We start from the raw sequence: 16,362 nt of genomic DNA, 5'->3' as shown, positions 1-16,362 counted from the left end.
CAATCAAGGATGGACCTGTACTAACCCCCTCCCCTCTAAGAAATTTTATGGGTTTTGCCTATAAAAACTAACTTCCCCAAGAAAGAGGAACTCTTCTCTGCCTCACTTGAGATGGCTTGAGTTGAGTTCCCTGTCATGACTTGTAACAGATAAACCTTGCTTTTGCATTCTGGTATGCTCATCCTTGGTGGTCTCTCTGGGGGTTAAGATCTGGGCACAACATCAACGTCTGTTTTAGTCAGTGTTCTACTGCTGTGAAGAGACACCATGACCAAGGCAACTCTTATCAAAGAAAGCACTTACCTGGAGGCTTGCTCACAGTTTCGGAGGTCCCGTCCATTATCATTGATGGGACAAAATACCAGACAAAAGCAGCTTAAAGAAGGAAGAGGGTTTGGGCTCACAGTTTGAAGGTATAGTCCATCATGGTGTTAAGATCTCGACACAGCTGATAGCTAACTCTGCACCCACGTTTAGTAAGCAGAGAAGAAGGGATGGTGTTTTCCACTCTTTATGAAGCCATCAGGACTCTCAGCCCACGCAATGGTGCTGCCTATATCAACTAACCTAATCTAGGTGATCTCTTACCAACATGCCAAGAGGCTCCTCCTTATTGAGTCTAGAATCTATTGAGTCGACAGTCTTAACCATTGTACCCCCTAAATGGAGCTATTTCATTTCTTATGCACATGTCCCTCAGTGCCTGAAAGTGGGCCATGCATCTTCGCTGCTCCCCATGCTGCTGGTAGATCATTGCTTCTGCCTCACTATTTATAAAAACATCTGCTTCTGTAATACCTGTAAAAGTAAGACTATATCATTCTCTTTGCCAGTCAGCTTTCTTGTCAAACATTTCTTATTTGTGGAACATTTTGTCCTTCCTCCCTCAATGGTTAAGCACAATGGTCAACTTAATGAGGTCTAGAATGACCTGGGAGACAGGCCACTGGGCATGTTAAAGATTATCTTGATTGGGTTAGTTGAGGGGAAAAGACCTACTCACTGCAAATGGTGCCATTCCCTGGGCTGGGATGACAGACTGTATAAAGAGGAGAAAGTGAGTTGAGCATAAGCATTCATTGCCCTCTGCTCCTTGACTACGGAGTGTCAAGTGCTGTGATTCACCCACCATAGAAGACAGTAACATTGACTTTTAGTCAAAATAAACTCTTCCTCCTTTAAGTTCCTTTTATCAAGCTATTTTACCACAGCAACAGAAAAAGTAACCAAGACATTCCCTGTGTCAACTGCTATCATCAACACAGATACCCTACTTTCTCTCTGTAAAGAATTTTATCCTGCTTTTCCCCCTCTTTCCATCCATTACACTCATCTGAGTTAGATCTGTATTCTGCCACACCCTACCTCTATTTCTCAACTTTCTCATCTCTAAAAGCTTTTTTCTACTTTATGTCAACCACATAAAGTATACTAGTCAGCTTTCTGTTGCCATGACAAAAATACATGAGAAAATCCATGTTAAGGAGAAAAGATTATCCTGGCTAATGTTTCAGAAGTTTCTATCCATGATCACTTTGTCCCATCATAGTCAAGACAGGACATCTGATGGGGAGGGCATAGCAGAATAAAGTTGCTTGTCTAATGGCAGTTGGCAGTCATGAGGGAGAGAAAAGACTAATGAGATGGGCTTCACCTTAGGTCCTAATTTGTAAGTTTCTATCACCTCCTAATAGCCTATCAAATGATGGCACCATCAGTTGGCTCTGAATTCTCACAATTCAACCACTCCAACAAAGCCCCAGCTCCGAATGTCACTGTAGTAAAAACCAAACCTTATCACAAGAGCTTTGAAAGAACATTTCAGACCTAAACAACATAGTTTCACAGGCTAGACATTAGTGCCACTGACAAGTGTCTTCTTTGCAAACTACCATGCAGTCAATTTCATTCTTAGATACAATCTCTATCATGCCATGATCTTCCTTCAAACACTCTCCCTACAGTAAGTATCCATTCTCTTGGGATGTCTAAATCATCGTCACCATTCCCCAACTCCTTTCTGACCATCAGCTTCCACTTATCTTCACTTTTTATATAGCTTTTAATATCACAACCAATTTTGTTTTAAAAAAAATAAATATCCTCACAATTGCTTTTAACTTATTTCTTCCTCTCTTTCCTTCCATCATTTTGTCTGAAAAAACCTGCCAGACCCAGATCAAGTCAAACACCTGTACCCCCTGAGTCTCTAGCAGGGGTCCTGAGTAAGACCTGAGGGAAGGAACATGCCAGGGGTTTGGGGTTAGAAGTAGGAAGGAGAAGTGAATAGAGAGGAAGACCAAACTCATATGTGCATCAACATTAGTGTGTACATATACTGCCTCTTTCTAGCCATTGGTTAAACCCTTGATTTACATTGTCATTAACCTACCCTTTAGACCTTAAGAACTTTATTCCTTTCATTTCCCTTCTGTCCTCTCTCTCTTCTGGTGAACTTTGTTGTATCTTCACACAAGTGTAGACACTTTAGGAACTCTCCCTTGGTCCCACAACCTCCTCCTGTTACAGCATTTTTTGGTTCTCTTTCTCAAATTACTCAAGAGTTGGGCATCTCTACTTCCATCTCCCTTTAGTCTTGCATCTATCCCAATCAGGCTCCATCCCCACTCTCATCCAAATCTTTAGTTCCTGTCAGGATCAGAAGTGATTTCCTCTTAGTCATAACACTGGCTTCCTCTCGCTCAGCGTTTCAGCAGCAATGGAGAATTAACAAATCCCTCCTCGCAGAACTGTCTAGCCCTCTTGATTCCCAAGACCCCACACTCCATACTCTGCCTCTCAGATGGACTTCTGCATCCACCTGAACTCTAAATGAGTTTAGCTCCTGTATAGTTGGCCCTGGGATTCTGCTCAAATGCAGTTTATCGTAAGTGATATCATGCATTTCATGGCTTATATTTATACAATATGCTAGTAATTTCTAAACTTATACATCCCACATATTTACTCACAAACTGATATGTGCAACTGTTCATTTCACATCTCCCAGGTATCTCAAGCTTAGCACTTTAAAAATTAAACTTTGGTATTTTTTCCTGAAACTTTGATTCATACCTAATGGTCCCCATCTCAGTGAATGCTACCACCACTCATCCAATACAGCACATCTTTGATTCTTCCTTCTCCCCACTCCTATACACCAGCATATCCTACTCATGTTCCATACAGATTTTCCAAACAATAGGTATTTGTTCTGTTCTCTGCCTGAAAATCACCCTAAGTAAAGCCACTGTAAACTCCCACCTAAACTACTACATAATGTCATTCATATGTCTCTATTTCCCTCTCATCTCCTTAGATACAGTCTCAGTACAGCTACCTGAGTGGTTACTTCTTTAAAATGAAAAAGTAGAGGGACAAAGAGAGAAAGAGAGGTAGGGGAAGAGGAGTTGGAGATGATGATGATGATGATGATGATGATGATGATGATGATGATGATGATTCTGGTGGTTTTCCCATGGAACTAGATACAAATCTGGCTTCTTTATGGCCCACTTGATCTGTCTAGCTACTGCCCATCTCATTGAATTCACAACCCCTTCTCCAAGTTTCACTGAAACTCTTTTTTTTAATATTTATATATTTATTTATCATGTATACAGTGTTCTGTCTACATGTATCCTCGCAGGCTAGAAGAGGGCACCAGATCTCATTACAGATGGTTGTGAGCCACCATGTGGTTGCTGGGAATTGAACTCAGAACCTCTGGAAGAGCAGCTGGTGCTCTTAACCTCTGAGCCATCTCTCCAGCCCCTCACTGAAACTCTTAATAAGCCAGCTTCTTTTTGGTTGATTGAATCACACTGTATGATGATCCCTGAGCCAAACATTTTCCTCCTTAGTTGCTGGTGAGGCAGGGCCTTGACTTCCCCTCTGAGCAGCAATGGAGAACTGACAGTTCTATCCTTGTGGAAATGTGTGTCCCTTCATTTCCATGACCCAACCATTCTTCTCAGATATTCTTACACATCAATCTAAACTCTAAATGACAGAGCTCCTCCACCCTTGGTCATGACTCATCTCTCAAATCTATAATCTCTCTTAAGTGATTTTTATCCATTTGCATGGTTTATAGTAACATCACAATTTCTAAATCTACATGTCCTACATAGTTGCTCACAAATTTCCATGTGCCCTCAGTTCGAATGTCAACTTCTCAGTGAGTCAGGAGTTCCTGATCACACTGAGGAGATTTACTCCTCTGGGTCCCACTTCTCTTGGTCATTGTACATCTCTCTAACTTGTGCTCCTGTAAGGAAATGACCACCAACTATGTATGCCTTTGGCAGCATCATCTGAATTTCCATATTTAGTCATGGAATCACATTCATTTGCTCACACAACACATACAGAACCTAGTGCAGTCCTGAACACATACTAACATACTAGGTACTCCTTATCAATCAATGAAAGCATGTTTCCAAATGCTAGTGATTATCAATACATTGATACTTTTCATTGAAGTCATAAAATTTGTATTTATGTTTCTCTGAATATTTCCCTCTTAATTGCATATTCAAGTACTTTGTCAGTTTTCCTAGAGTTGGCTTATCATATTGTGGAAAAATCCTTTGTGAATTAGGTCTTTATCCCATTATATTTTAGGCAACGTTTTCTCTTAGACCACCATTTACATGTAGTTTTGTTCACTATGCCTTCTATTATAAAGTTAAAAGCATTATGTCCTTAGGTCTTTTTATTTTCTTCACTGCTTCTGGGATTTCTATAATATTTTAAAAGGAATAAACCTTAAAATTATAAAATACCATTATATTCTAACTGTATTTGTTCAATACAATTTGTCAAATCATCCATCTGTTTGATCCTGATTTTAAGAAACACTTGCTTCATAGATAGCTAAAGTCTTAAGTACTGAATTCTCATATGACTGTGGATTTCCTCGTGGATCTTCTGTAGCATTTAATGGATCTAATTATCTATTGGTTACAAAACTATGAACATGTAGCTATACCTATCAGAGTTTTAAAATTCTTATTCTTTTATCACAAACTAATTTCTACTTTTCCACATTAGTCATTTAAAAGGATATTTAAGCTCTTCATAGTGGCTCATACTCAAAACCCCAACACTCATAAGACTAAAGCAGAGGGATTGAGTTCTAGATCAGCCTAGGCTACATAGCAACTTCGTCTTAAAACTAGGAAAAAAGAGTAAAAGGGAGCACTTAAATTTTTGTGACTTTAAAATGTCTTACTGCACAATTTCTAGTTTTACTATATTTTTCAAGAGTTAGGGTTATCCAGGATTTGGAGAGACATTTGGAATATACCAACAGTCTCTGAGGTTTTGGCCATGGTCAATGCTATAGAAGTTAACACAATGTTCACAAGGAATGTGTTCTCATATACTGGGTACAGTGCTTTTATCACCATGTCTATAAAATCATATGGAGTAATTATTATTCAATGTCTTTATTCTTTATGTCACTCTTTTGGCTTATTTGATTGATTCATTTCTATGGAGATTTACCTAAATAAAAGAAAATTTCAGCAAATCCATATGCTATATTAGAAACTATATAATAGTATTTTGTCTAATTTTTGTGTCCTACATACATTTCAAATCTATGTTACTGAAGATTTATGTTTCATTTTCTTTGGGATTATGTATTTATCTTCATAAAATATTGAACACTTTTCACCTAGAATTCAATTTGTCTCATATTAATATTGCTACATCTGCTTTCTTTTGCTGGCATTTATGGATATATTTTCCACGCTTTTGATTTTAACTCTTTTATAGCTGTTACTCATAATAACACAGAGTTAGATATTTATTTTTATGCTACCCAAGAGGATTTTTAAAAATAAATAAACATGATTTATATACCTTTTGGAAGCACTAGCTTGTTAGACTTAATATTTTACTTTCTTATATTTTACCATAAAAATTCAACATTTTTCTGCTTTTCGTTGTAATGACCAAATTGTCATGTGTCACATTTCCCCCTGTTGTTATATTTCCTATTTGTATAGTGGATTAGTGTGCACAACTAAACGCGTGCACGCCAGTTTTTCAGTTGGCACCAGGAGCTCACAAGCCTTTGTGCTTGCACCAAAGGGGACCACACTTAGTGCAGCTCAGACCCTTCTCTTGAGCTCGTGTCTCTCTCTTCTAGTGCAACAGTCCTCCGTGCTCTTGACCTCATCCTGGTTTTGCTCAGGGAAGGAAAGGAGGGGAGGGGTGTGCTGTGGGGCGTTCTGTATGCTAAATGTGTTGCTCTGATTGGTTAATAAATAAAACACTGATTGGCCAGTAGCCAGGCAGGAAGTATAGGTGGGACAGGAGAGAGGAGAATTCTGGGAAATGGAAGGCTGAGTCAGAGTGACGCTGCCATGAAAAGCGAGATGTAAGATACCGGTAAGCCACCCAGCAATTTATAGATTAATAGAAATGGGTTAAATTAAGCTATAAGAACAGTTAGCAAGAAGCCTGCCACGGCCATACAGTTTTTAAGCAATATAAGTCTCTGTGTTTACTTGGTTGGGTCTGAGCGGCTGCAGGACTGGCGGGTGAGAGAGATTTGTCCTGACTGTGGACCGGGCAGGAAAACTCTAGCTACAGGAGGGGAAGAAAATGGGGAAAGGAGGGAAAAGGAGGCCAGTTACATATTTGAACCATAAATCTCATTTTCTTTGACATTTTTCTGCCATTTCAATCTTCCTCCTTCTTTGTTTCATTATTTATTTGTCTAGAGTCCCTTTTCTTGTGTTGTTTTGTTTTTTTTTTTCTTTTTTCCTCCAGAGAGACTTTCAGAACCACATGGAAGTGATAAAGTTGGCTGTGGAGAACTTTTCTCCAGGATGGACATACCTTCCCCAAGGTGTGCTGTGTTCACCAGGGCCAGGCTTTGGCCCCAGGGCTGCCTTTGTGAATCTCCTGGATTCAAAAAGTGGTTCCCAGGGTCTAGCCCTAGGGCCAAGTATAGATGTAACCAACCGTCTTATTAAGTAAGAAACCCAGAAACAATGTAAAAGAGAAAGCCGAGAGGTCAGAGCTCAGAGCTAAAATCTCACCCTTCCACCTGTGGTGTCCCAGCTTCCCGAAAAGAGACCTATTTCCTGTCTGTTTGTCTATTTATAGTATTTTGTTCTGCCTTCTCATTGGTTGTAAACCCAAACACGTGACTGCCTCATCACTGTCTGAATGTACAGCCCCCTAGGTCTTAAAGGCATATGTCTCCAATGCTGACTGTATCCCTGAACACACAGAGATCTATGGGATTAAAGGCGTGTGCCACCACCGCCACACTCTTGCTATGGCTCTAATAGCTCTGACCCCCGGGCAATTTTATTTATTAACATACATTCAAAATCACATTTCAGTACAATTAGATTACCACCATAGCCAAGGTTGAGCTCCGCTACTCTGTCTTCCTTCCTCCTGGCTGTGCCCGTCTACTGGGCCCAGCATGTTGCCTTGAGCACTATATACATACGTTAGCATCTTCTGTGCACTGTATTCATCAGTCTTCCTATGAGTAGCAGCTATCAGCAGCATTCATTCCATGGTGTACTTGAGGGAATAGAGTCCCAAAGAGGCTCTAAAACATTCTCCAGCTGGAGGAAAGTCGTTACAATTTGGACTAAGGAAGTCAAGGCCCAAATACTCTTCCCTCCCAGGAGGGAGACACTAATGGTAGGCTCCAGCGATGAAGAGAATTAAGTTAGACTGTTCTACAATAAGACTCTGATCAAAAAAGTTTTTTTTTTTTTTTTGGTTACAGAGAAAAATGAAAATGAACCTAGTACTGATGTCTAGGCTTTGGTGTTCTCCTGTGGAAAGTAAACAATTCCGTGTAATATTAACACCGGAAGAGGTTGTTGTATGACTGTGATATAAAGTATAAAGTCACTCGGCAACATGTCTGTCTTAGGGTTTCTGTTGCTATGAAGAGACCCCATGACTGCAGCAACTCTTACAAAGGAAGACATTTCATTGGGGCTGATTTAACAGTTCAGAGGTTTAGTCCGTTGTCAGCACGGTGGGAAGCATGGCTGCACATAAGCAGACATGGTGCTGGAGAGGAGCCGAGAGCTCCACATCTGGATCCGCAGGCAGCAGGAAGAGAGGGAGATGCTAGAGCTTCTGAAACCTCAGAGCCCATCCCCTAGTGACACACTTCCTCTAACAAGGCCACACCTACTGCAACAAGGCCACACCTCCTGATAGTGTCACTCCCTCCCTGTGAGCCCACGGGAATCATTTTCTTTCAACCCACCACAATGTATGAACACCGAAAAAGCATACAAGCCTTCTACAAACCATAACAATGACCAAACACCTCAAAATCCTGGTTATAAGGAATGACTGTCACTGCTTTGTCAGTGGCAGTATGGACTTGCTCTGGTCTTCACCCATGACTGATTTTTAAAAGGGATAAGACAGCCATGTAACAACCTGATTCCTGATACCAGAAAACTCAGGGCAAAGCCCTGCTTCCTCAGACCTTTCACCTGGCATAGACCCAAATCCTGTAAGTTCCTTCTGATATCTTACTAAGGCACCTCATAGAACCCTCAAGTTCAACTACAGAGACTAGAGTTTATTTTTAGGCAACAGGAATGAGAAATAAAATCTTTTGGAATAGGGCATAATGTGACCCAATCTATGTTTTTTAAAAACTAAATTGGGGGGGGGGTGTGAGATGGTTCAGCAGGTAAGGGTGCCAGGTCTTACCACCTGAGCTTAATCCCTGGGACACAAATTGTGGAGAGGACCAACTCTCTCTGGCTTCTCCACACGTGTGTGCCTACACAATACACATAAACACAATAATAAAGCAATGTAATTTACAAATTGAAAAACTAAGTGTGACCCCGAATTTGAGAAAATCAAGAGAAGAGATAGTTGGAAAAGATGTTGCAGGAGTCCCTAGGGTCACCAGGGAACACAGAAGAAACAGGCATGTGATAAGTGCCAAGATGAGAGAACCAAAGGACATGGGTGACAGAGGCCCTGCTAGCTGCAGGGTAGAAATCTGATGTGCCCTTCCCCTCAACAGCATGCCTTAACACTCATCAGTAAGGACTTCCCTCAGACCGGATCTTTCATAAGCTGTTCACTTTCATTCGAAACAAAATAGACTCAGGGATTTTATATCTCTGAGTTCACTTCATTAGCATATGCTAGAAAGTTAGGAACAGGATGACTTTCCAGTCACCTTACCTAAATTATAAAACTCAAGGGTTGGATCAAAGCCTACCACATGGACAAGGGAACACTGTAGCCCTTAAGTGTCTTTCAGAAGTTCCCATGAAGGGCATTAGAAGTTTTGCGAGCAGATTAGAAGGTAAACTTGGGGCCAAAGTATGCGCATTCAGCAGACCTGTCTGGCTTCACAGCTCTGGGAAGCTGAAAGAGATGCAGATGTGCCTCTGAGGAACTTAGCACACATAACTATTTGAGTGGAAATAAAAGAGATGCATGGGTCCGACGGTGGGATGAGTAAAACTTCCTGATATTACAGTCCCAGGGCAGAGCTGTGGGGAGGTGCATGCAGTTTAGGAGTAAGGTTCTTTTGGGAAATGGGCTTGGTTCCAAAAGGTTTTCCAACCACAGTTTTAAGAGCTGAAATCCTCAGGCTAGCAAGATGGCGTAGTGGCCAAAAAAAGTGCTTTGCCTCACAAACCTGATAACCTGAGCTGGATCCCAGGATCCCAGAGTAGACGGAGAAAGCTTACATCTGAAAGTTGTTCTCTGACCTCCACAGGTACACTGGACATGCACACGCATGCACGTGTGCACGCATGCACACACACACACACACACACACACACACACACACACACCATATACACTAGTAAATGAATAAACTTTAAATAATTGAACCTCTCGGTCCTGTTGAACAGTTCTGGAGACTGTACCTTGAAAGAAGAGCACACCGCAGATAGATCATGACACTCATCCCCTCTAACCTGAGATCAGCCACAGGATTAATCAGGGTTGGACCCGGGGAGTGGGGGTCTTGCCCGTATTTGATGACTGGAGAGAACACTAATTTTTTTTCCAGCCTTTCTTTTGCCCACCCTAGACCAAATGTAGAACTCAGTGAAAAGAGCTGCTGTGCCCTCTCCGACAGTCTCACCTCAAGAATCCATGCTGTCACGTCACACCACCAGCCCTGCTATTCCCGACCTTCAAGGTGCCCTGTGCCCTCAGATTATCTATTTTTCAAAATCTCCCAAAATTTGGGGCCTAAATTTGGCTGAATTACTTACTATCTCTGTCACTTTGGAAAATTTCAGCTACCCAAGACTGTATCTGTAAAGCGGGCGGGTTTGGGGGTGGGGGGTGTGATGTACCTCTAGTAAATTTAACCCAAAGATTAAACTTGTTTTTCAAGACTCGGTATCTATCACAGAGCCTGACGTCCCATTTCTCAACTACATAGCAGTGTCTTGCTTCAATCTGAAAGAGCCCAGCACTTCGTACTTCTTAGGTGACATAAACACATCATCTTACAGTAAATAATCACTAGAGATGAATTATAATTTTAAGCATCTAAAACATGCCAGTTCATATGCTCCCAGAAAAATCTTCAGAGAATACTATTTTTCCTACTACCAGAAAGCAAATTGTCTGGCCCTATCTGGCCTTCACTATCATTCCTCAATAGGCTCAAAACCAAGCTAGGTATGGTGGCACACACCTTCAATCCCAGCACTCAGGGAGGCCAGAGACAGGCAGCTCTTGGTGAGTTCAAGGCCAGCCTAATCTACTCAGCAAGTTCCAGGACAGCCAGGGCTACATGGTGAGACCCTGTCTCAAAAACCAAACAACAAAATACCAAAAAAGACTACACCTCAATCCATACTAAAATTCATCCAAAAACCACACAATTAAAAAGATAAAAAGACATAATTATAAAAATGACAACACTCCTAGGATAAATTACCATTAAAATTTAAAATATACTGGAGTCAGTGGATTATTAGACTAAGAAAAAGGACAAAAAGTTGGGGAGTGGGTAGCAAGATGGGCGGAGTTAAGGGGAGGAGTTGGGTTGAATATGATCAAAATAATTATGTGAAATTCTCAAAAAATGAATAAAACATTTTTTAAAAGAGAAAGGAAAGGAAATCTGAAAAAATTAAAATATTGACATTTATTTTACTCAGTGTTGTAAATAATAACAATCTCTCTTTGATATTAAAAATGGAGGCTCCTTCACTGTCATTTCAGAGCTGGGCATCCTTCTGTACTATCAGCCCATAGGAAAGTACCCACCACCACCACCACCACCACCACCACCACCACCACCACCACCACCACCACCACCACCACCACCCCACACCCAAAAAAGCACATTTGAATTTTTATAGGCAGTAAGTAGAGACTAAAAGTCATGGTGAAAATTATGCCAAGGTTAAAGGCCCATCTCTACTCTCTGCTTTCAGGTCCGAGAATCCTAGAACTAATTCTGAGTTGTGAAATTGGAGAACGTCCCCAGCCAGAGTGGCAAACTTAATGCGTCATTAATCGGGTCTGCTCTCAGCTGCCAATGGCAATAGTCACAGCCATTCGATTTTTAAGGAAAAGACAGTGCTCCAGAAGTGCATTGTGGAGGTCTTTTCATAAAATCCATCCTGCGTGCTCCATCTGCATGTGCAATCTGCTTGTGTATTTTCAGCCAGCTTGCATGGGCAGATTAATGCGTACAATTAGAAAGCAACCTCACAGGCATTCAATAAACTGCCTTCATTATTATACTCAGGAGAGTGCCTTTGGTTGTCAATAAAAGCCTAGTTTTCTGCCTGTTAGCTAAATAATTGACAACACTAAAAATAATCAGAAGCAAATGAACAGAGTCGGGAACAAGGTGTGAAGAAAGAGCACGGTCCGATGCTCTGGGGTACCTAGGGTGGCCATGGTGCACCTTCTCCCCGTTCCTCCAGCGGCTGGGTTTACAGTCTGCTCAAGTCCAGGACTGCCCTTCTCAACGGCAAAAACACATTGTTCCTGGTCTGCCGTTCGCACCACCCAGCACGGCATGCTGACACTGGCAAGGTATCGACTCGTTTGAAAGAACTGCTTATTTGGTTTCTGTTTTGTGTTCCTTCGCCTGACAGCTTCAAGAGAATCTCATTCGGGCGTGGGAGGCCGAGGGCCCGGGAGCGGTTTGGTGAAATTTTTGCGCTGCTAGGACTCTAACGGCTTTGCTAGGCGTTTTCTCCCACTCTAAACCGGTTCTAAGAAAAAGCGATAAAGACCTTTCTATAGAGGATCCACCTTTTCTAAGAAGTTCCTCTCACATTTCCAGCTATATAATGGTCATTCGATTCTTCAGCTATTGGTCTCCTTAATTTAAAAAGTAATTCTGAACACAATGTTCTTAAAAGGAAAAAAAAAAAAAACCCTGACACATCTATACTTCTTGTGTTTCTCAATAGGCTTTAAAAATCAATTTGAGATACTTCTCGTTTTTTCTAGCCAACTTTCCTTTTTTCCTGGCTAACCCGGACTTGCGTGATAAGCAGGAGAAAGAGCCTGAGTGAAATGTGCATGTAATTGAATTCAGCTCGGCCGATCGTGTGTGCGGTGGCTGGGAGCAAGGGCCTCCTTCTCTTCTTTACATTAAAGGGTGACTGATCTTTAGCATTTAGTAAAACACAAACTCAAGGTGCTGGGGGACTTTGAAAAGACAGGAGGCTGTGTAGAACAGCCTCCAACCTTTGGAAACTCCAAGAATTTCTCCTGTCTTGCCCTGTCTCAACTGGCTGAAGGCAGATCCTTCAACCTCCCCAGCTCTGACCTTAACTTGGTAAGGAGAAATGCACCCGGGTGGGAACTCCTTTTCTATTCATGCGGCTGTGGTTTCTTTAAAGGATGTAACAGATTTTCTGCATTATCCAAGTATAGTATTAGCATATTAAATAATATTATTCAGGAATCACACTAGAAAAATTACCTTGGTTTATAACCATTGATAATTAATAAATAATATCTCAACTCTTGGCAAGAAAAAATACAACGGATTCAGTGCGGTAGCACATGCCATTAATCCCAGCACTTGGGAGTCTGAGGCCAGCCTGGTCTAGAGTGATATCCAGAGCAGCCAGGTATATGCAGAGAAACCCTGTCTGGAAAAATCAAAAGAAAAAAAAAAAAGTAAAACAGCCCTCACCACACAAAATAATACTACTTAGTTTAGACCTCACTTGGATATTGCAGATATTTCACCTCAAACACCACCCTCCTTACACAATGCTCTGGAGATCAGTATAATCAGAAGTACCCTGGAATCTAACTTATTTACAGGGACAAATTCCTCAAATTGAGTCGGAATACTGCTTATCATTTGACTGCTAGAGAACGCTTTGATGAGTATGAGTGTCCCAATCTCTAATTCCATGATTAATATAGTGCCCACAATATAACTCCCCATGTTTGAAAAGTTATCCTTTTCCAGAGCCCGGAACCTGAACAATAATCCTATAAAGAAACAAAGTTCCGAGAGCACAAACTTACTGTTGGTGATGCTCTCGGAATGCGTCTCTTCTGAGGCTTTCTTGAAGTTGCCTTTTCTCCTCTAGTTTGTTACTCTGAAATTTAAAATATCAAAATGTGATCTGTTATGGAAGATTTAGGAAGAATCACGATGTTTAAGTTATCTCAAACCCCAAATCCCTGAGTTGCCATGGTCCCAGAAATTCCAAGATAGTCTCCCCTCTCATAACCCACAAGCACTATGATGGAGGCCCCAAGATGTTCCCAAAGCTCCCCCTCCCAACCTGACTGGATAAACTGCAGAATCAAAATTTCACATTTTTATTTCAGTTCAAATGATAGCAACATCCATTTTTATGGAAGTGAGTTTGTGAAATATTCTGATGGAAACAAGAAATTCCCCACCAAACATGTTAAATAATGCACAATTAAATAGTTCATTCAAAGTGTGTGTGTGTGTGTGTGTGTGTGTGTGTGTGTGTGTGTGTGTGTGTGTGTGTCACACATTCTACCAAAATATTCAGGAAAAGACTCTCAATAACCCAATCCAACTCCCTTGTGACTTAGACACTTAAAGCTGTGGAGAAATGGAGTAGCCTATGTCTGAAAAAAGCTATCCACTTGACTAGAAAGAGTTCTATTTTTTAATTAGTTGTCTAGAGCGCCTTCAGACATGTGACTTCATATTGATATTGCTGTCACCATGGCTCTGGCACATTTGAACCTGATTTAAATAACCACCAAACCCACTTGCTTTTTGCTCACTCTGACACTATGGTCATTTTTTAACATGCCAAAGAAAAATAGATAACATTCTCAAGACAAAGATTAAATTTAATAAGGAGTGGAAACACGTTCTACAACACAGGAGAAAAGAAGTTTTCAGCAAGTCCAAAGGAATGCCAGAAAGCAGCTGGGTTTAAATAAACAACAACAGTAACAAAAAAAAAAAATGGATTTTCCCAGAGGAAGAGCTATGAAAGAGAGTTATAGGAATCATCGCTTTTAAGTTCTGATTGGGATCTGGCTCCATCACTCAAAGATGGGAAGCTATTCATATTCATTTCATAAAAGTCTTAAAGTACACTGAGCTTTCCCATTTTGACAGGCAAAATAGATGTTTTCCATGTTTTTTTTTTTTAAAAAAAAAAGGAAACAAAACCTATAGAAAGTACTCTAGAATCCAGGAAGCAGTTATGCAGCAGCAAACTGTTAATGAAACAGAATCCCAGGAAGGAAATGAAAGAAGAATTTAACCCCAAATAGGTAATGCGTCTAGATAAAGTACTGACTAGTGAGCCCAAACAGGCTGGATTGTGATGATCTCTCCACATCCCTGAGGTGGAGGCACCAATGGATGGAGGTCTGCAAGCGAGCAGAATGTAAACAGGACGTATTGATTAAACCAAGGTCAGGAATCTCCTTAGAGAACGCGGAGAAAGTCACACCAGCATCTAGAAACAAAAGCACGCTTCCTTCATGGAGGTCAGTAATTGAGAAAACCAGCTTTACTCTCTTCCCTGATAGATTCTGACTCATAATGATACACATTAGCCCAATTTACCCAGGGAAGGTCTATTAATCAATCCCTCAGCAAAAAAGCAATGAACAAGTATTTTGTAAAATGGAGGAACATTTGAGGATTTGAATCCAATGTCTACCAACATAGGAAGAGATTTCTGTATCAGTCCAAATACTTAGGTTTAGTCAGCTCACCCAAATGTATGTGTACAAATAAAAATGCAGAAGGAAACTCAGCCAGGACACTACCACTGGCTAAGAGACCTGAATAATATCACTGAATCACATGTATTCAACAAACATTTATCCAATGCCCTATTATACACATATATTATGATACAATATATTATACTATATTTATTATATGAACAGAGAAGTACCTGTCCTGTAAAAGATATAGACAAGAGAGAAATGAAGAAATTATGTTAAACATGCCAAGAGAGAGGCTCAGAAGTGAAGTAATAATAACAACTTCAGAAGGAGATCCACAGACATTTGAAGTATGGAGGTTTGGAGATTTAGTTTTCATTTGTTGATTTGATTTGGTCTGTTGCTGTTTTGAGACTTCAACTTTTTGTTTCACTTGCTATAGAATCCCGCACCCCACAAAACATTCCACTTGCAAGAACTGTGGATGTCACTAAATGTATAAAAGCAAATACATAGAAACTGGGTAGTAATTTAGGTGAGTAAAAGATGGCACAAAAGGGCTTATCACAGGTATTATATGCTAAAGCATAGATTTGTAGGCTTAAAAACAGCCCTGAAATCACAGATTTCACCCCATCTCCATCCCTCAGCCATATTTTAACTCCGCCTTTCTTGCAGCCATTTACACTCACAGCTGCCCCTCTGTTCCCAGCTCACTTGCACTTCTCGCCTGGTTGCTTTGGAGAGGTTGGGATGCAGACTTGTAATCCTCCTGCCTCTGCCTCCATGTGATAGCTGCCATCAACTTTCTGAGGGGAGCACTTTGGCTTTTCAGAAGTGTGTGGAATCTAGAGGTTGTGTCCCTGAGCACTTAGGAGGGATGTTTTTAAATCCATACATTATACAGCTGTAATTTACAGTAGCATAAAACTTGATGTTTAACAGGGAGATGCTGGCTAATTTAAAATACATCCATAAAGAAATGCTGGCCGGGCGTTGGTGGCGCACGCCTTTAATCCCAGCACTCGGGAGGCAGAGCCAGGCGGATCTCTGTGAGTTCGAGGCCAGCCTGGGCTACCAAGTGAGCTCCAGGAAAAGCGCAAAGCTACACAGAGAAACCCTGTCTCGAAAAACCAAAAAAAAAAAAAAAAAAAAAAAAAAAAAAGAAAGAAAGAAAGAAATGCTGTTATCTTTCTTGGG

The 16,362-nt window shown here is 40.9% G+C and overlaps 1 protein-coding gene across 10 annotated transcripts in view; it reads right to left on the bottom strand.

Moving 5' to 3' along the window:
* Epsti1 (epithelial stromal interaction 1) overlaps positions 1 to 16,362 on the bottom strand; it is a 103,371-nt gene that overhangs the window by 52,164 nt on the left and 34,845 nt on the right. For all 10 annotated transcript variants that reach the window (XM_042285224.2, XM_076545413.1, XM_076545415.1 and 7 more), the window contains exon 6: positions 13,513 to 13,586. In XM_042285224.2, the coding sequence (XP_042141158.1) occupies positions 13,513 to 13,586 (74 nt within the window). The remainder of the gene's footprint in view (positions 1 to 13,512; positions 13,587 to 16,362) is intronic.

The sequence above is a fragment of the Peromyscus maniculatus genome, chromosome 9, assembly GCF_049852395.1.
Source record: "Peromyscus maniculatus bairdii isolate BWxNUB_F1_BW_parent chromosome 9, HU_Pman_BW_mat_3.1, whole genome shotgun sequence".
In the NCBI taxonomy this organism is placed as follows: Eukaryota; Metazoa; Chordata; class Mammalia; order Rodentia; family Cricetidae; genus Peromyscus; species Peromyscus maniculatus.
Note: the sequence above shows the minus strand (reverse complement) of the source record. Positions and strands in the feature narration are given on the sequence as shown.